General features: G+C 30.8%; 1 protein-coding gene across 3 annotated transcripts in view; it reads left to right on the top strand.

Moving 5' to 3' along the window:
• The window catches only part of Dhc64C (dynein heavy chain, cytoplasmic), an 897,235-nt gene that overhangs the window by 514,130 nt on the left and 361,416 nt on the right, over positions 1-21,689 (top strand). For all 3 annotated transcript variants that reach the window (XM_089590008.1, XM_089590007.1, XM_089590009.1), the window contains one exon: positions 15,524-16,635. In XM_089590008.1, the coding sequence (XP_089446134.1) occupies positions 15,524-16,635 (1,112 nt within the window). The remainder of the gene's footprint in view (positions 1-15,523; positions 16,636-21,689) is intronic.

Here is a 21,689-nt window from a genome sequence, read left to right as displayed (position 1 = left end):
TACTTGTCAAAATGTTTAAAGCATTTTAATAAAAAAAAAATTTTTTTTTTATTTTTGTTGCACACAAACTTCAGAGCCATCTATCATATCACACACAGATTTCTTGGTGCAGATTCTTTGTTGTTTATTTTTAGTAGCCAATTTTATACTGTCTTCGGCAATTAAATCCTCACTCTATCCCCCCTTCATCCCGTTGAAAGCCGTAAATGGCGTCTTTACATTTTGTTATTCAAAATAAATACATTTAAATAAGATATTAGTATTTTATTTTTTGAACCTTTAATTATTTATCCTATGAATATAAAAAATACATCTTTTATTCTGAACCCGCCATAGTTTTTAATTTTCTAGAGTAAAAAGAACTGAATTAGTTAACCCTTCTAAAACTGAATAACTATTAAAACAAACATCTACATCAAATTTGTCATGTACAGGTCTATCTATGATTCTTGAAACCTTGTTTTTAAAAATCATAGAAGCCTTATTTCTTGTGATAAAATGCAGTTTCGTAATTTTTTTTTGATTTTCCTATAAAAAATAAGCTTTGAATATTGTGTATATTGATAGGTGATTTGAGTTCTATGAATGCTCGCTTCTTTTTAAAGTGGTATTGGCATTATACCAATCGAAATAATTAAAAAAATTACATGTTTTTAGAAAAAAAATTGATTAAAATAACATTTTTCTAAATCGCCAAGAAAATGCACGAAACAAATATTTACTCTTTAGTTAGTACATAACTTTTATAATATTTAAGTTATCTTTGTATAGTTAACGACACACAGTCGAATTTTTCTACAAAAAGTGATTTTTTTACCGTTAATATTTTCTTTGGTTTTAATTACTTTTTTTATAAGTCCTTTAGACATTTTACATGATTTTCTTTTAACCTTACAAATTTTTTAAGTCTGTTAAAGATGTAAATTTCGTTTATCACTGGAATAAATTTTTTTTCTAATTAGTTTAACAAGTTTTTTATATTTTATATTCTCTAATATGTTTGGAAAATATAAATCACCTAAACTGTTATTATACTTCAAATCGCAGCAGTATAGTATTTGCGAATATCATTAATTTAAGAGTCATTTTTAATCTACCCTGTAGCATTGGCTTTATCTTTAATTAAATAGAATCTTATTTTGTTATGCAAAGATCTTTGTCAGTTTTGTCTTTGCTCTCTCAGTTTTATTTTTTTTGATAATGAATTTCTTATATTTTTTTAAGAAAAAAAGGTTAATCAACTACTTAAGAGTTCTACCACAATCATTAAAATCTCTTGTTATTACCTAGTTGCTCCCAAAGGAATTACCTGTTTGTTATTGATAAAATGTTTTTCTTTTATCTAAAATTTTTGGATGACAACCACAAATTTGTAAATCGAAATAATTATCTATTCTTACTTTGTTGATTTAATTATAAATGTCTTAGAAACGTTGTGTAGGTCCGTGATACTTAACGTTTCTGTTGCAATTACATTTTTATAACAACACTTTTCATACAGTTTTTCTTGTAAATCGTTTACCGGAATGTAATTTATTCTTTTTGTTACGGACATTTCTTGTTTAGAAAAGTAGCTGACTTACTTGTATTTAAAATATCCGTTTTTTTTTTAATTTTTACCTTATTAGAAGTTTTCAGAAAAATTTTTAACTCTTATGTTATCACTGTGATGTAATTAGAAATTTATTTATTTAGAAAACCACGTTGCATTTAATTCATTGTTAATTTTTTTAACTATCTAAGGTTCTGCTTAAAGATACTTATTATTTATTTATTTGTTTTTAAGTACCAATCTGTATACTATCTTTTCACTTTGCCCAACGTAGTTTTATTTTTTTTACCTTTTTAAAGTTCTTTTTCTTATTAACATACTTTACCCGATTGCATATATCATTCCCTCTACCCTATTGTATTTACCCTTACCTTTAATAAACTATGGCCTTCCCTGCCATTTATTTCTGCACCTCCTCCTTTTTTTACTCTGTCCTTGATCCTAATAGTTCTTTAAATTCTTTGCAATATTGACATACGCCCTTCTTTATTCTCGTTTTCAGAGTTCCTATAGAATTCATGTCCATAGAATTGAATCGTCTTTTTGCCCACTAAACCCTTATTGATTAATCTTTCAAACCTATTTGTTTTAAATTTTCTCCTAGCTATTACGGATTCCCACAAGTGCTGTAAGCTCTCTTCTTCTATTTTGCAAAGCCTGTACATAATATTTTTATATCCTTTATTGAAGCTTTACCTACACTCCCGTATCTCACCCTTGCCCACTATCCTTTTTTTTTTACATTTCTTCTTCTAAATATTTCTCTGGCAATATATCTTGTTTCATAAACGTATACATATTATTGTATTGAGAATTATCTACTTTTTCCCAATCTGATTAATTTTTTTGGTCAATTCTAATAAAAATATTTTTATTTAACCTTTTCTATATTTTATTCACTTCTTTTTTTTCCCCACGTCTCTCTGACTAAATATCCATCCCTAACTTCCTAAAAAGCTGCGAGTAGGCTTTTTGCCCATCTTAAGCTGTTTTTGTTTAAAATTCCTCTTAGTTCGTTTTTGAGACATCGATACCCACTTTTTGTCACCCTTTTTGTATAATCTCAGGTAACTATTCACCTGCTGCTTTTTTTGCGTCTATATTCCAACTTTTACTTCCTAATGTTAATCTCCATATATAATCTGGGGTATACACATTAATTACATTCATCTTTTTTGTGCTTTTTTGATTACTCTATTAGTCCCAAAATAAAAGTTGTGTCTTTTTTAAAACCAGAAGCCTTAACATTTGCATTTATTCACTACCTCTAATTATTTTTCTCTGTAGCTTTGGCTACCCCCTTTCTTCAATCCCCTCCATTTCTGCATACCAGTAGTTCACTTTTTTTTGTGTACCTTAATCATATTTTTTGTTCTGTACTTTTCTAGATCTTTTATTGTTTTTCTAAGCCCTTCTGTACCATATGCCGTCACTAGTACATCGTCTACGAATTTTGGACAAAAATTTTTTCTGTTTTCCATGACAAGACCCCTTTTCGTTTTTCATTTCCAAGTCTTTCTCTAAATCATTAATAAATAAGTTAAAGAGCATTGATTACAACAGGCCCTCTTGTCGTACTCCTTTTAATGTTTTAAATCTACTTGTTAGCCCTTCTTCTGTTACCACTTTTTTTATGACCTCGTATATTTTTATTATTTATAGAATTCTGTCATTTATTTTTTTTGTTCCAGCTTTTTTGGTGGAATATTTATACCTATCACATCAAAAGCTGTTTTAAAATCTGCAAATGTTGCATAAACTTCTTCTGTTTTTTTTTTTTTTTGTAGTTTATTCCTTAGTATACTATTCAGAATCAATATTAAGTCCCTAGTTCCACTTTTGTCTCTAAATCCTGCTTGCCGTTCGTTTATTTTGCTTTTTTTCTTATCTTAATTCCTAATTTGTGCAGATATGATGTAAGTCGGTAGCTTGTATCTAACAGTAACCTTTTCTAACCTTTAACCTATCACCTAGGTTCACCTAGGTATTAAAGTATCACCTCCCTGAAGTTTTTGGAATAAGAACTTCTTTAGGCGCGCCTTAATTGGGGACCAAAGCTGTAGGAACGTTTGTACAGACATACACACGCGCGCGCACACACACACACACACACACATACACGCCCCCCTACGCTCGTCAACCCCCTAAGAAATATTGAGAACTTGAAAATTCAATAACTTCATATGATTTTCATTTATTATCTACAAAATAATGGACCTATTAGATGAATAATCAAATGTTACTCAGTTTGTTATATTTTCTTAATGATGTTTTTAATATTTCAATATAGTTACAATACACATTGCAAGGTGTAGGTGCGTACACGCACGGGCTGAGTCACGTGGGACCTCTTGCTCTATTTTTCCTTTCTTTTCAAAAAGGGGAATTGCGCATTTTGTAAGTGTGCAGGTTGGCCGCAGGTACACCGCCGAAAAGAAAAGAGAGGCAAAGGGGGAAGCAAAAAAAAAGGGGTCGAGGTAGAGCCGGAAAAAGTTAGTTAGTCATGGGACCCCCAAGCGGAAACAAGTAGAATCGGGAGCCGAGCATCGGATAGGAGTGAGTAGGAGCTACCCGTTGGAGAGCGAGGCAGTGAGTCCAGCACTCACACGATCGAAGGGGTAATCCTTGGCCCATGGTTGTCTAATAATCAACCAAGTGGTGCCCTTCGATCTGCTTAGCTCGAACGACGGAGCCTTCCTTGGTTTTTGTATCACGTCTTGTCTGTTGTTCTCTTTTTTAAAGTTACGGGTTTGCAATTGTTTTTTCTCTGCGTTCTTTCCGTGCGATTCTTGCCCCGTTTTTTCGTCGACGCGCTCGTTAACTGTGTGTCTCTACGCCCGTGTGGTTCCGATCTGGCGATTATTTTGTGTGCGTTCCTTAATTTAGCTAGTCTGCTCGATTTTTTTTATTCTAAGGGCCGCCGTGCTTTGTAATTGTGTTATAACAATTTATTTTTTTTTGCATCGCCGAAACGGCCAAGAATTTAATTTTTTGTTAAGACCTTTTGTGATCTTCCTTTTGTTTGTATACGAATATATGAAAGGCACCGACGCGCCAGAGCGCCGGGTTATTCTATAAGGATCGAATTCCCATGAGTAAAGACGTAAATGCGACGCGTGTTGGGTTTGATTTTTTTTTTTTTGGTATCGCGTGGAAACGTCACGCATTTTTTCATCATTTTCTTTTAGTTGATTTAAGAGCAGCGGCGCTGACCTTGTACGTATTACTTTGGTATGCGCCGGATCATAACAGTTGTTGTCTTACGCGAACAGTGATACTCAAATTCTTGGAATTCACCTCCGACGATTATCATTATTTTCTTTTGCGTTCGGCCATGCGACTTACTCGAAACTAGTCCCATGCCGTATTGACTGTAATATTTTGCATTCAACATATTCTTCTTTCTTTTTGCGTGTAGGTACATTTTTTACCACACTATATTATGCGTTACCGGCCATATGCCGCTTGTTTTTCACCAGCGCGGCAATTTTGTTAATTATTCGTCTCATGTCTATATTTGTAGCGATTTACCCAAATGACGGATTAATACACATTGTTGCCATTATTTTTGTTTTTTTTATAATAAACCATATTTTAACAGTATTTATTCCTTATTGTTGTGATACTGTATGTGAACCTCTGTCCTTATCACCCACACTACTTTATCATATATAAAAAAAAACCCCTTTCAACATACAACATATAGTTTTGTATTACAATATTTTATTATATAATTAATATAACTTATATTTGTAATTAAAGTATTCAATAATAGAGGTTTTATTATAAAGGCTTTTTTGTAAAATAAAAATGTACATATCTGTATGATCATATGAATCGAAATATTGAAAAATTAGTATTTAATTTAACTAACACTTAGCAGCAACATGGTATTTGGCACAAAAATAAAAGTATGAAATTTTTATGTTTATGAAATCGGTGTTTGGAAATATACGACGATTTTTGTAATCATAAAATATCTAGTACGAAATCAAAGGCTGTCCTGTTCTTTTATTTTGTGAAATTAATTTTTTAACAAGATTCAAGATTTTCAAGATAAATGTCAAAGTTATAATACGTTTTTTTAATGCGAGCATTTCTATTTTTTTTAAATATAAAAATTTTTAAGTTAAAATTTATAAGTTTTTTTTATGTTCTCGCTTCTTAAAAGTCTAATTTTCAACATGCATTCTATATATTTGAAAAACTAAATTTCTTAGACAAAAAAAATTATAAGGAATAAACTTTGACAAACAAATAATATAATTGTTAACCATCAAAAATTTCTTGCCTTACAATGTTTTTAATATTTGCTTGGTTCTCCGAATCATTTTGTATAAATATATTCTCAGGATTTTTACTTCTTGATATCAATACGTATAGTTGACCATGAGAAAACAAAGGTCTTTTGTAGTAAAATCGTAATTCATGTCATGGAAAAAGCTAGAACTATTAAAAACTATTTTCTATGTATAATAAACGGCGATGACGAGTTATAACCGGTATTTAAAGTAATTCCTAGTATGGGAACTTTATTACTAGATTTTTGATAAGTTATTATTTCTGCTTGTAAATTATATTTAAATAATTTTGTTATACGCAGTACTTTGCTATTGCTCAAGCCATCGGATATCCCCAAGTTCTTATCAACATAACAATAGCATCTACTTTTAAATTTAAAACATGAGGCGAGAATCCTTCATGTACATTCTTTCAAGTGTCTACAGAAAAATTTATGCTCACATTTTCTTTAGTGTGATCACTACCTTTATATTTTGCATAATCTATGCTGTTATGAGAAAGTTTTTTCCATTTAATAAAATTCTTAATTCCATTATTTAATATATACAAAAGTTTGTTATGAGTTGTTAGAATTACTTTGTTTGAGCAACTGTTTATAACATCCCCATGCATTTGTTTACAACGTTATCAGTTTTCCAACCCTAAGAAATTTCATAGAACTTTGTAGTTTCGTTTCCAATGACTATTCACAAAAATGAAAAATAAAAAAGGTGTCCAATGTCAGTTGGTTAATAATTAAAATAACGTCTAATGGTGGAACTGTCAAATTTTGTATTTATTAAAAAACAAAACGACGTTTCAGCCATTTGGACAATGTCCCGGCCCTCATCAGGTACAAAAATCGAAAAGTAAAGAAAAAAATTCTTTACTATACAAATTTTAATGAATACAATAAACGCAAATAAAGTAAAGTGTATAATATACCTCTGACTCTTACGAAAGGGATGTAAGATCGTAATGTAGTCAGAGTTTCAAGTAAAGTTACTTTTATACCCTGCCCATACACAAATGGCGTAGTACACGCACATAATACAATCAAATAAGAATCGCAAGCAGTTCCTTGTGACACACACTTAAACAGATCATGTTTTCCTAATACTATAAATGAAAGGGGCCCTCAAATCATGTACATCAAGTTAGTCTCCTTTCTTGATTGACTAACCAAGAGACTAATAAAAAAATTTTCAATTTCTCTGTATCTTGTTGTCTATTAATATCATTATTAAAACAATGTATACTTAACATTTCGGAAAAAAGGCACTTTTTAAAATTTTGTTCTGTGTCTAAATTTTTTAGTTTATCAAAATTGAAGTTGTGTGTAAATTCAATGCTATGTTGTGATAGTACAGATGCATCTTTTTTTTCACTATGTCTCTTTTATGTTCTGCCATTCTTAATTTTACAGCTCTCGATGTTTGACCGACATAACAGCAGTTGCAATTCACACATGGTATGTGGTAAACGACATTATTTTTATCGAGTGACTCGGTTGCATCTTGTCCAAGTGAAAAGATCGAATTCAATTTATTGTTTAAACTGTATACAAGACTAATGTGAAGCTTCTTACAAAAATATTTAATAGTACCGTGCAAGTGGGGAATATATGGTAATTATAAGATTAGTTTATAATTATTATTATTTCTATTGCAATTGTCAATGATGTTCACGTTTTTTAAAGTATTCATTCTTTTGTTTAAAAATTTATCAATAAATTTTTGAGGATAGTTGTAAGCTAGTAAAAATTCATTGATTAATTTGAAATTATCGTTTGAAAACTAAGTGTCTGTTAATTTAATGGAAAAGTCTACTAATGTGTCAATGATACCTACTTTATGTTGTATTGGATGGTGGAAGAGAAAATTTAAGTATTGGCCTGAATGTGTGGGCTTTTGGTACCAATTAGTTAGTACTGTATTATTTTGTTAAATGATCATTTCTGAATCTAAGAAACTAATGCTGTTGTTGTATGTCTCAACAGTGAATTGTATCTTCAGACAGTAGCTATTAAAAACGTTTTTAGGATAGTTTATATATTTAGTAGGCACACAAATGAGAATATGGATATGAGAATATACAATAGACATAATGTATCTATTCGTCTTTTTTCGAATGATGGAATTCTTTAAGATAGTTTAAAGTGAACACGAGTCTTTCTTAAAAATAATGAACACATTCTAATTACTAAAGCAGACAAAGGTAATATCACTGTTGTCATTGACAAAGAAACTTACATCAATAAAGTAGAATTATTAAGTGATGATGAATATTATTTACAACTAGAAAATGATCCTTTAAAGCAATTAATTAAATATATAAAAAATTTCGTAAGCAAGTAGGATCAACACAGTATTTTGATGAATTGAATAAGTTTGATAAATATATTCATAAAAAAACTTATCCAAATGTTACGGACTGATGAAAATACAAAAAAAGACTTTCCTATGCGTATCATTGTCTCGACACTGAACTCACCTACTTATAGTTTTTTTAAAATTTCTCTCTGATTTTTTTTAATAGAATATTACGCTGGCGACATCACACGTAAAAAATGGTTATGGGTTAAAAAATAAATTAAAAGATATTGTCATTTCACCTGGTTACACTCTTATTAGTCTAGATGTAGTAAGATTATGTACTAATACTAGTGAAGCCTAATTCTAAATGCAATAAAACATTTTTGGAAATCCTAGAATGGTAAAATTAATGTTTTTCTCAATGAATTTCGCACAGGTGTATCTTTAATTTTGAATTCAACTTTTTCCATTTCAACAACAAATTTTATAAACAAGTTCATGGCTCTCCAATAAGCACTCCCTGTAGCCCAGTGCTGTGTTATCTTGTAATGCGTTTGCTTGAAATTTCATGCTTAGCGAAATTATGTTTTAATGTTCCACTGTATGTGAGGTATGTGGATAATATTGCCATATGTGTGCCTACTAAATATAATAACTATACTGAAAACATTTTTAATAGCTATTGTCGGGAATTACAATTTACTGTTGAGACATACAACAACAACAACAGCATTAGTTTCAACAACAACAGCATTAGTTTCTTAGATTCAGAAATTATCATTTAACAAAATGATACAGTACTAACTAATTTCTACTAAAATCCCACATATTCAGGCCCATACTTGAATTTTTTCTTCCACCATCCAATATAACATAAACTAGGTATCATTTACACATTAGTACACTTTTTCAGTAAATTAGCAGACACTCAATTTCGTAACGATAATTTAAATTAATCAATAAATTTTTACTAGCTAACAACGATCCTCAAAAACTTGTTCATAAATTTTTAATAAAGTAAGTCAATCAAGAAAGGAGCCTAACTTGATGTACATGATTTGAAGGCCCCTTTCATTTATAGTATTGGGAAAACATGATCTGTTTAAGTGTGTCTCACAAGGAACTGCTTGCGATTCTTATTTGATTGTATTATGTGCGTATACTACGTCATTTGTGTATGGGCACGGTATAAAAGCAACTTAACTTGAAACTCTGACTACATTACGATTTTACATCCCTTTTGTAAAAGTCAGAGGTATATTATACACTTTACTTAATTTGCATTTATTGTATTTATTACGTCGTTTTGTTTTTTAATAAATACAAAATTTGACAATACCACCACTAGAAGTTATTTTAATTATAAATGAAAATTGTTAATCTGTACTCCCGCAAATTATTATTCAATTTTGTAATTTTCAAGTGTTACCATATAAATGAATTCTTTATACTTTTACTAGTTATAAAACTTTTACACCTATACGTTATTATTGAAAATATTTGCTTAAAAGCCTCTCCGAAAACAAATAATTTTTCACTGACTAAATTTTACTATCCTATAAATCTTTTAAACCTAATGGTAATTGAAATGCTCTGTGACTCATTATTCCTTTAGGTAATAAAATTGAAGCAGTTCCTATGCAAGCCAATGATATAACTTTTTATTTTTTAACAAAAATAAAAAATTTATGTTTTATACAAAAATGTTTTGCCAGAACCTCCTAGACCATTACTTACACATAATTTTGTATTACTATTAAAAATTTCATTAAAAAAATTTTTTTTCTACTACTGTTTAGTCTAACAAATAAATCATCGAAATTTGTTTCTAAATCAAGTACAGTTCTATTGTCCTTAATATTTTCAGATTTTACTGTTTTATTTTTTTCTGGTAATCCATAATCCTTACAAGATTTTTTTTCAAATTTAAAGATTTCATCTAAATGTAATACAGCATTATTTTGTTTATAGTCTTTTGAATCTTTAATGAAAAGTTTTTCGAATGATTTTCAAATATTCTTACCACAAACGTCTTCAGACATTAGAAATCATGCGAAAATTTTTCTCAATTAATATGGCAGCATAACGTTTCAAGCTTCTTTAAATATTGTATATACTTGAGACTCGTGTTCAACTTAACCTAAAGCAATAACAGTATCTCTAAACGTACTGTGATGTATGCTATTAACTGTTTTCAGACTTTTAAATGATTTAGCTTTCCTCACCCGAATTAAAATTTATTGACAAAAAAAAGCTCAGAGTCCTTAGGTGACACTATGTTTAGTCGCCCTATTGTTAAATTACGTCTAACTCTTTCTCTTGTAACCCAAGTTTTCACCGTCGAATTAAGACAGTAATAGTGTGGAATACTCACGTATCTAATTTGTTTGCAAAACTATCTATTTTATTTTATTTAAACCAAGCCGTATGGCTGTTTCGGAGTTTTCTATAGCTTTAAACATATTATTTTCTAAGAAAAACTTTTTTTTTTGTTTTCAATATTACTGGTTAATTAAATACAGAATGACAACGTTTACACAAAGGGAACTTTTGCAATCGGCATGCTTTCTTGACGCTTATATAGCAACCATCTACATACTCTAATAATTCATCTAAATTCCTATATCGTCTCTTTTATTACTCGTATCTGTTTTCGTTATTTTACGTGATATTCTATTTCCTCCTTCACGAATACAATCAAAAATGTACCTTATATTTTGAATAGATGCATAATACTTAACATTATGTGGCAATTATATTTGGTTAACAAAAATGGATTGTACAGTACTACCATTGAATTATCAACTAAAATTTCTTCATTTCTATTTTGGATTCTATATATATGATTATCACATCTATTGTCACTTTTTTTTGTAATTTAGGTATTCATTTTTGCAAAAACAGTATCATTAGTAAACTTTTTTGGAAATTTTTTTGTGCAAATTTTTTGATGACTGATAAGACATGTACTATCTTTACCATGAGGTTTATAGAGCATATATTTAATAACTAATTTTTGTATTCGTGAGTCAAGTGGAATTCCCGCTTTAAAATATTTATCTATGTCTGTAGTAGTAAATAATTTATTGGTCATGTGCAATGTTGCAATAATATGAGAGTGAGGTAATCGTCTTTTTTGTAATCAAACGGTATAAACGTAAGCAATAACTTTTCCAAAAATATTGTGTTTAGTTATACCGTCTAAAATTAACTTTAATTGTGTATGAAATAATCCAACAGTTTTATTCGGTATATTATTTGAAGTGGTACTTTCAGGAAAGTTTTTCGAAATTAGTCTTATTTCTAACTATTTATGGTTACATGTAACGGTAGTAAATAGATCAGGTCGTCAAAACTTTCGCATTATTCCCATTGGATCTTGATTATGTTATTCTATTGCTTTCTATCGTAATATATGTATGCAAAAAAATTGTTGCGTTAATTTTTCAGCATAGAGTATATAATTTTCCAGTATGAGACTTAAAATTTTACTATTTGGTCGATAGAAAGTTTGATATAAGTAATATTGAAGCAACGTAAGATTTTCTGCTTTTGTTAAAAGTTTTTGTCTATCACATGTACTACATCCTACATCTTCTACTGGAAATAGTTAAGGAAATAGCACATTATCAACATGCTATATTTAGCATACAGAATCGATAATGCAACCTGTAGAGGTGTTGACAAATTGGGATAATAATATTCATATAAATATTTTTGTAGTAATGTTAAACAATACTCGTGAAGGCTTGCCACCTCATAAACTTAAATTAAAAATACGTACTATAGTAATGTTAATTCCATAGTTGAAGTAAAATAGACGGCTTATAGAACGGTACACGATTGCAAATTACTAAATTGTTGAAGTGTAACGTAGAAGACAAAATAGATACGGGAGGAGAAACAAGTAATAAAGTTTTTATTTTTAAAATTACATTAAATACTGGAAATACTTTATCATAACCTTTAATTTTATATAGAAAACAATTTCCATTAGTTGTGGCATTTGCTACGACTATGAACAAGTCTCAAGGTCAAAGTTTTAATAATGTGGGATTATACTTGAAAATACCTCTATTTTCTCATGGTCAATTGTACCCTAAAGGGACACATATTCGCGGACTAGCTTCGGACCGAAATCAATCACACCAGACGTCAGCGACACTCAACGCGCGTAGCCGCTGCTAAGCTAGTCCGCGAATATATGTCCCTTTAGTGTACGTGGTTTTATCGAGATGTAAAAATAAAAATGGAATTTTTGTTCAAATCAATAGAAAAAACATTTTAAATATTAAAATTTTAGGTTTCAAAGAAATGTTTGATTATAAGTAATAATGTTTCTAATAATAACTACATAATTTTAATATTTTTTTATGTATGGAAAAAATTTACTACTTAATAATACATTCCATGCATGTTTATTGTGTTCATCTATTGTACCAATTTTAACATAAATTTACAACAGATTAGGCTTCTTATGTCTTCATAAGTTGACTCATAAAATGAGTCATGTTTATGCGAAACTTTCACGGTATATATTAATTATAAACTAAATGCAATTTATGGTTTGCGCAACAACCCCCTATAAATCGATTATGACATTAAATTTTTTCTTGATGGGCAGATAAATCATAGTGGTAAGAAAGTTTTGTGTTAAAGCGATTTAGTAATGAAGCAGGTTAAAAATAAAAGATAAATATAAATATACGACATGAACACGTCTGTATACACATTAAGGTCCAAGAAAGACGGTATGATCCTTGTCAGGTTCCCCAAAAGTAGTGTGGGGGAAGGGAGGTGGTAGGGGGTCACCAAAAAAATACGTGCCGTGCTGGTAGAAGTCTGTGGGGGGCTGCGAGAGGATCTTGAAAAAAAACTGCGATGTGTCAAAGTAAGACAGAAAATGACGGGTTTTTACCTTATTTTGTGGTGGACAATGGTGGTCTGTGGGAGGGGCTGTTGGGGGGTTGTTGGAATGCTCTACCGAGTTTACCATTGTGTGTGTGTGTGTGTGTGTGTGTGTGTGTGTGTGTGTGTGTGTGTGTGTGTGTTTAGAGAAGGTGACATATGTGGACAATTATATGCATGTGGGGTGGGTAATCATGCGGACGTCAGCAGTATTCCACCGTGTTATTAACATATGTCTTTAAAGCATGTGTGTGTGTGTACAAGGTCGGGTGAATGGGTATGAGTGTGTTTAATAAGGTGACTTATGCGAACAATCATATACATAAGGGGTGGGGGGTGGACAAATTAGGAATTATGCGGACGTTTGCACAATTCTACCGTATTATTGACATCTGGCTTAATATATATATACATATTATGCAGATTATCATTCAGCATTGTGATCTTAACATTTTCATTGAGTTACGTAACTGTTAGGTGCGATCAGTTATAAGAGTAGTATTGAGGTACAAGGATAGACTTTACGCATTTTGGTAGATGTGCACTTTAGGACACCCGTTGAGAAGTTAGCTACAAGTGTCGCAGTGCTACCAACATACTGTAAGGAGGGAAATTTATAATTATGAATGCGGGAAATTAAAATTTTTTAAATTAATATATATGCGGTTGGAAATTTTTCCGTCGATATTCTATAGGAGTTGTTTATTTTTTTACAGCGTGGCCGAGCGAGCAAAGCTCGCGAGGGTGCTATTTTCGCACATTGAAAGAATATGTAGTTTATTAATAAAATTTAAAATACCCGCCATTTAGTCAGTTGTTTTTAATGCAGAAGACTTTTTGCTGCTAAGGTTTCAAGTTGCACCTTGTCATTTTCATTTCGTTTGGCTAGCGTTTGTGTCGGTTGATTTTGTTTGTCAGATTTCGTGTTTTATTATAGTTCTTTTGCGTGAATCATTTCTTGAGAAGTTGAAACAAACTCCTTTATAAGTAATTGAAGAATGGCAGAGTCGTGAATTACTTGCTAAAACAGCAACTTGATCGCATTGTGGCACTGAGATGTACATGGGTGAAAAAAGTGATTTGATTGATAAATATATGTGGAGATGCAGAAAAAGCCTTGAAATCGTTGCGTAAAAACTCATGGTTTGAAGGTTCGCATTTAAGTATCCCCAAAACTATTCAGCTTACATACATGTGGTCTTATCAGTTCTCTCAACAACACATCATGAGAGAACTTGAAATATCAAATAATACGTGTATTGATTGGTGTAATTTCTGTCGTGAAGTGTGTGTTAACATTTTCTCAACTATTAGTGTCACATAACAAATTGGATGTATAGGGAAAATTGTTGAAATTGACGAATTTAAGTTTGGCAATCGTAAATACAACCGAGGTAAACGAGTTGAAGGGCAATGGGTTTTTGGTGGCGTGGAAAGAGGTAGCAACAAGTGTCTTCTTTTTAGTGTAACTGATAGATCAGTAAGTACTTTGGTGCCCCTCATTAAAAAACATATTAAGCCTGTTACTACAATCATAAGTGATTGTTGGAAAGCTTATGATTGTTTGGGCAAAGAGGGTTACCAGCATTTGACTGTTAATCATTCAGTTACATTTAAATATGAAAACACTAAAGCTTGTATTATTACGATAGAAGGAATGTGGACAGCTGTGAAATAGATGTTCCCAACAGTTAACAGAAGTAAGAATCATTGTGATTCTTACTTTGCTGTTTTTATGTACTTCCGAGTGAGAGCTGAAGCTTCATGTATCTTTGATCAGTTTTTACGAGACGTTGCTTCTGTTTATTCGCCACATGACTTTTAAGATCTCAACATATTAGCTTGCGAATTTTTATTAATCAGTCATTTTCAGGACTAACAAAAAATTTAAAAATAATTTTTTACCAGCAAATAAATTCCAATTTACCCCGTTTACGATTTTGAATTTCCCGCGCCATGATATATTGGCAACACTGCAGAAACTGTAGCTAACTTTTCAAAGGGTGTCCTAAACTGCACTTTAACCCGCATTTTAAATCCATTGAACAAAGATAATCACCAATTTTTTTTTTTTTTCTTAGTCATATTCATACAGAGGCACATTTTTTTTACGTTCAATTTTCAAAAACTTCAGAATGATTAAGTATTTGTCAAAATTTTATACTTCCAACGAGCGAGACAATCGCAAATATGTGAAACCTTATTTAGACCTTAGAAAATTCAACTATCGTAAAAATGTTGTTTTTAGAAATTTCTTCACTAGACTCTGCCCTTGTATTATGTATTAAAGCAAAAACTTAAATATTTGTAATATCTTTAACTCTAGGTAACATTAGTTTTTTTGTCTACATAATATATTTTCTCTAAACCAACGTTTTCGTTCGTATTAAATAATTTAATAATCTAAATATCCAGCAATTTATTGTACTTTTTGATTTTTCAACTATCTATTTTTGTTATATTCTAGTTTTATGTGGACCACCTGGATCGGGAAAAACGATGACTCTTTTTTCTGCACTTAGAGCTCTACCTGACATGGAAGTTGTTGGATTAAACTTCTCATCTGCTACTACCCCAGAACTTTTATTAAAAACATTCGATCATTATTGCGAGTATCGCAAAACACCAAATGGAGTTGTTCTCTCACCAGTGCAACTGGGTAAGTGGTTAGTGCTGTTTTGTGATGAAATTAATTTACCTGAAATGGATCACTATGGTACTCAGCGAGTTATCTCATTTTTGAGACAACTTGTTGAGCACAAAGGTTTCTTCAGAACGAGTGATCAAGCATGGGTATCAATAGAACGTATTCAGTTTGTTGGAGCTTGTAATCCACCAACGGACCCTGGAAGAAAACCATTAAGTTATAGATTTCTGCGGCATGTTCCGGTTATATATGTTGATTATCCAGGAGAAGTTTCTTTGAAACAAATTTATGGTACTTTTGCTCGAGCAATGTTAAGATTAATTCCGTTACTAAAAGGATATGCAGAACCATTAACAAACGCAATGGTAGAATTTTATCTTACATCGCAAGAACGTTTCACTCAAGATATGCAACCTCATTATGTCTACTCACCTCGAGAAATGACAAGATGGGTGAGGGGTATTTGTGAAGCTATTAGACCTCTTGATGCACTCTCCATTGAAGGTTTAGTACGTCTTTGGGCCCACGAAGCACTCAGACTATTTCAGGATCGATTAGTAGAAGATTCTGAAAGAGCTTGGACCAATAAGACTATTGATATTGTCGCATTGAAACACTTTCCCAGTATAAATAAGGAAATATCTTTAGAACGGCCAATATTGTATAGTAATTGGCTTTCTAAAGACTACGTTCCTGTTAGTAGACCAGAACTACGTGATTATGTAAGAGCTAGACTTAAAGTGTTTTACGAAGAAGAGCTGGATGTTCCATTAGTACTATTTGATGAAGTATTAGAACATGTCTTGAGAATTGATAGAATTTTCCGACAACCTCAAGGTCATTTACTACTTATTGGTGTTTCTGGTGCAGGAAAAACAACGCTGTCTCGGTTTGTAGCATGGATGAATGGATTATCCGTGTTCCAAATCAAGGTAAATTTTCCATAAATTATAAATTAAAATTTTTATGCTTAGTGACAAATTTAGAGATGTTGTTACAAGACTGAAGTTTAATGTTGTCACCTTTAAGTGTAATCTATGATAATAGTAAACCATTTCTGTCAAAGTAATAATAGTCACGCAATTAAAGCCTTGTTATTCATTTTGTGATCTGTGAAGACTGATCGTGTTATTTCTTTGCAGAGGCCTTAAACGATGAACGAGTCGTAATAATATTAAAAATTTAAAAAGTTCGTACTGTTATTCAAGAAAGATTTATTAGTAACTGATCATTTATTGATTTAATAGTCTATTGGTTTAAAGTTGTATAGATAAACATTCATATAAATTGACGAAAATGTAAAATTTTTAAAAATAAAACATGAGATGGAAGTTTGCAAAAACAAAATAATTAGAAAAAAATTGTATGTTTACTTTTATTTTCTCTGAGCAGAGGGAAATGCTTATTGAATGTAAAAACATATAATTATTTGTTACTCATTTTAAAAACAGTCTTATTAAGTCGAATTGCGTGTAGTGCATCTAACGTTACTAGTTTGGTTAACCGTTTAATGCGTCAGAGTTACTGAATTAATTCACTATAATTTTGACTGTATATAAAGTTTACATGTTATTACATTACTTCTGTCATACTAACATACACACCCACCCACCCATTCACTAACACACACACACACGTACATGTAAATGTACATACACATATATACACATCCCCCTACATTATACAGTTCTTTTGGCGGGGTGGATTACAATCCTCTCCTATACGATGTACTGCTTACACGATTTTTACCCCACAAAATAATGGAAAATCTCCTTTTTTTCTCTTATATTTCAACCCGGTACTTTTTTAGAGTACCCTAAACGATTTTTTCAGGCATAAAAAAAACCTCCCCCACGCAAAATCCTGCTTCACATGTGCATTGCTAAGCACACATATTATTCTTTTGTAATTAACCTCACACTTTTTCAGTAAAATTTTACACTGCTTCTTCCTCCACCATTATAATGCTTAAAATCATCTTAACACCCCTTCTCCCGTTTTCCACACAAAACCTTACCCCTTATTTATTTAGCTAAAGATACACGTTATAACTTGATGAAAACCGTTTCTTTATTCATTATTTATTAATCAGTGCATATTATCCTCTGATTTTTTAACCCAATACATTTCTTGTGAGACCCACTTTTCTTCATGTGTGAGTGGTGGACACAACACGCACATTCTGATTTAACGTTTATAAAATAGTATTTATTGTAAAAGTTAATAATGAATTTAATATCAAAATAAATGTTTATGAAAGGTGTATAGAGTATTCATTAATAAACAATTTTCGAATAAGAAATTTTCTAAGTACAGAATGAAAATTTATTTCATAAATAAATTTTTATAAAAAATATATAGTAAGAATTGCTTCCATGATTGAATGCTGCAGCTGTTGAATGTTTTTCGGCGTGCTGGTAAGCATAAATTCCCATGATATTCAATTGGTAAAATAGACATTTACATGCGATACTCTTCTCATGCAGTTTTTAAAAGGCTTAAACCTTAGCTTTATGATTTAAATACAATGAGGATAAAACATAATTTTTATTATTTTCTCAAAAGTATCTGATTTTTTCTCACCTGCTCTCTTAACTTTAGTTAAAATATAATAATTAAGTACAATACGAAAAATTCCTGTCATGTATAGAACCAATGAATTAGTATGAATTTAAAATTATTTTTCAATTTATTAAAAATCGAAAAATTTATTCATACATTTGTAAATATAGTTAACTTACTAAGGTCAATTAGTATGAATTTTTATTTTAGTTTTGTACATGCATTTTCATTTTAAATAAAGGTTTCTTCAAGTATAAACCTACGTTGTCGAAATTTTGACCTTGAGATTTATTAATAGTCATTTAAAAAACTGAAACTACAGAAAACTGTTAACTTTATAAATAAAACAGTAATAATAATGTATATTCTGTAGTTAAAGTAATTTTTTAAATAAAAACATAGATGCTTAGTTTTTTTGTGTTATGATTTTTGCTTTAATATTATATTTTAGTTATTTAGTTACTTTTCAATTTTCACCATTCCACAAACCATCGGCTATACTTGGACTTCTTATCAACATAACTTTTTCTATAATTTTTAAATGTAATTTATAGGAAGAAATGCCTTCACACATACTGTTTAGAATATCAGTAGAAAAATTTATTCAAATGATTTTATCAGACATATTAACATCTTTATTTGTAGCATGATCTATACTGTAATAAGCTCTAACATACGCTTTTGAATAGATCAAAATTTTATTATTTAAAAAGTACGTATATCTGTTGTCCTAATTGAATTCACGCTTTTTGTTTAACGATTAGAATTTTCAATGAAAATTTGTAAACGAATACTTCTTTGTTAGCTTTTTCAGAGTAGTAAAAAGTATAGGAAGGATTTTCCTAAGTCTCCACAACAGATAGTGAAAAAATTTTATTAGTTTAGGGATCGTCCATGTATAACGTTAATAGATGTATAACCTAGACAAGAAAACGAGATACGTAACATTTGTATTATAACAATTATTACACAAATCAACAAAAGTATCTGTTAAAAAAAGCTTCAATCAAAACAGGACTTAATCATGTTTCCAACAATAATTAAGTTATCAGTTCTATTAATGTTAATATTCGCACAGGATTGATACGCCACTATTACTACAGGTAATAAGTAATAGGGTGTGCTATCGCAATTTGTAGGTTAACCCATGCTGCAGTAAACAACTGGTTGGATAGTCGGGCTTCCCTTTAGCTCATGTGATCCCTAGCCTATAGCTATGTTCTCTTTTAGGGGAAATTTTACTGTTGCTTGACAGTAAAAATTAAAGTGAATTGTGGATAAATTTTAGAGTCAGCCTAAAATTTACCATAAACAACAGTAAAAATTCATGTACCGCTATGGTAAAAATTAACGGGACGATAAAATATCACCAGATTACCCTTGATTTTATGATAAAAATTTCTGTGATTCTTTTCTGCGTGTATATGGGTGAATCTGCTGTAAGTGGCTCAAAATGCCTTGAAGATTCGTGAGAAGAAAAGTTGATTGAAAAAATTCTTTTTCATAGTAGTTTTACCTCAAATATCACCCACCACAAATATCCAAAGCGATTTTAATACAAAGTTTTTGGGTAAAAAAAATACGGTATTTTTTATAAGTCAATTTTAGTCAATTAGCAAAATAAATTCCTCTGTTTCTCATGCGTACAGCTAAGCGGTTTGCATATTTAAAGTGTTTCAACTTGAATGAAATCAAAGCTAGTATCAAACCCTATTGATTGAAAAAAAAAATTCGTCTCATTTAATACCTTCGTTCGAAAGTTATAGCTGTTTAAGAAGGAGTGACAAAAATCGCTAAAATGAGATTTCGTAGATTTTTGCCGGAATTTTATAATTTAAAAAAAATTCCTAAAACTTATGATTGCAAACACCAAATTTAAGTTTTCGTTTTAATCAATAGAACTTTGATTCAACAGTCATTTTAGCCTGTTTTGGACCACCTTAAACAGTGTACTCCTTCGCTACTCGTGTTGGAGGTGGAATCGATATTTGTCGATTTATTTTACGAAAAAAGGCCAATTAGACCAGATGCCCAGACACGTATCTTATGTTCTATCCCAAAAATACTGGAAAAAAAGTTTCGCCAAGTTCCGATGCAGGAAGCTAGAAAAAAGACATTTTCACTACTGAGGGGTATGGAAGTAACATTTCGAGCTTAGGAGTACTATTGTGGCTTGTAGAGTTAGTATTAACGATTTTCCGCTTACAAAACATCCACCCCCAAAAAATAGGACAAGAAAAAGTTTTTCTTTTACATATGTGAGTTACAGACTGCTGGAGCTAGGGGGGACGGAAGTGACGAACATTTTTGTACACACGAAAATTGAGAATAAAAATGTGGATCAATTATAAAGATTAAAACTTTCGATGGATTTATCTTGTGCATTTATCTTGTTATAATGTGAGACTAAAAAGATTATCACTAAAAGATTTTACGAAGTACAGCAGTGTGATTTTGAAAGCGATTTTCGATATAACTGAAATTTTTGTTCGAATCGTTGTATATTTGAAATTTGGTTAAAATTTTTCCTTATAGATTAAAAATAAATGTTATTATTGCATGAATGTAGCATACATCGTCTATACTTGACAATGTATCTGCGAGGACATTCAAAAAGCTTCTTTTTTTCCTAGTAGAGGCTTTTAGGTGTGGAGTTGAGATTCGGACAGGGTACGGAAGTGACATTTTGACTATATTTTCTTATTTGTCTCTTCAAGGAGTCAATGTTTACTCTGAAGAGTTTTTTCCAAGAAAATTTAAAAAGAACTTAACGCAATTTAGACATTAAGTTTTAGTTTCTTTGTAGTAGCATGAGCCCTGGACATGAATTTGACCACTTAAGGCAGAATTACCCATATTTATATTTATCCAAGTCCTTCCGGAAAGAAAGGTTCAATAAATCGGATGTTTTCTTATAGTAAGCAAACGTTACGTTTCGTATAACCCCTCCCCCTTCCCCATCGCCACACATTATCACGTGGCCCAAACACTCCCTGTCCCCCCTTATGACGTGACGCAACATATGAACGAGCCCTTACTCACGTATCATTTGAAATATATTTTGTAAATTATTGTTTAACTAAAGATACATTAATCTAAGTATGTATTCACAGAGTAAAATTTTTATAACAAAAATAATCATTGAAAATGCAAAAAATTCAGTTGTATACTATTAAGCTCAGAACGCTTTCTATTAGTCGAGACCGTCATAATATCATGAATACATGAACAACCTTCTCTCATGCTGGGAGAAAACATAAATAGTATTAAATTTTATTAGTTGCATTATTTTTTTGGAACTTTTTAAAATTAAAAAGTATCGTTTAAATTTTAATTTTTTTGACAAGTTGGCACTAAGTATGTTGCGTATCAACGGAGCATATATTTTGAAGTAAAGTATGTTAAAATTTTCCGTCTTGTATTT

The sequence above is a fragment of the Copidosoma floridanum genome, unplaced genomic scaffold (genome assembly GCF_036245765.1).
Source record: "Copidosoma floridanum isolate Cflo_tuat_1 unplaced genomic scaffold, Cflo_Japanese_pri ptg000011l, whole genome shotgun sequence".
Lineage (NCBI taxonomy): Eukaryota > Metazoa > Arthropoda > Insecta > Hymenoptera > Encyrtidae > Copidosoma > Copidosoma floridanum.
The sequence above is the reverse complement of the archived record's forward strand: the minus strand, read 5'-3'. Positions and strand labels throughout refer to the sequence as shown.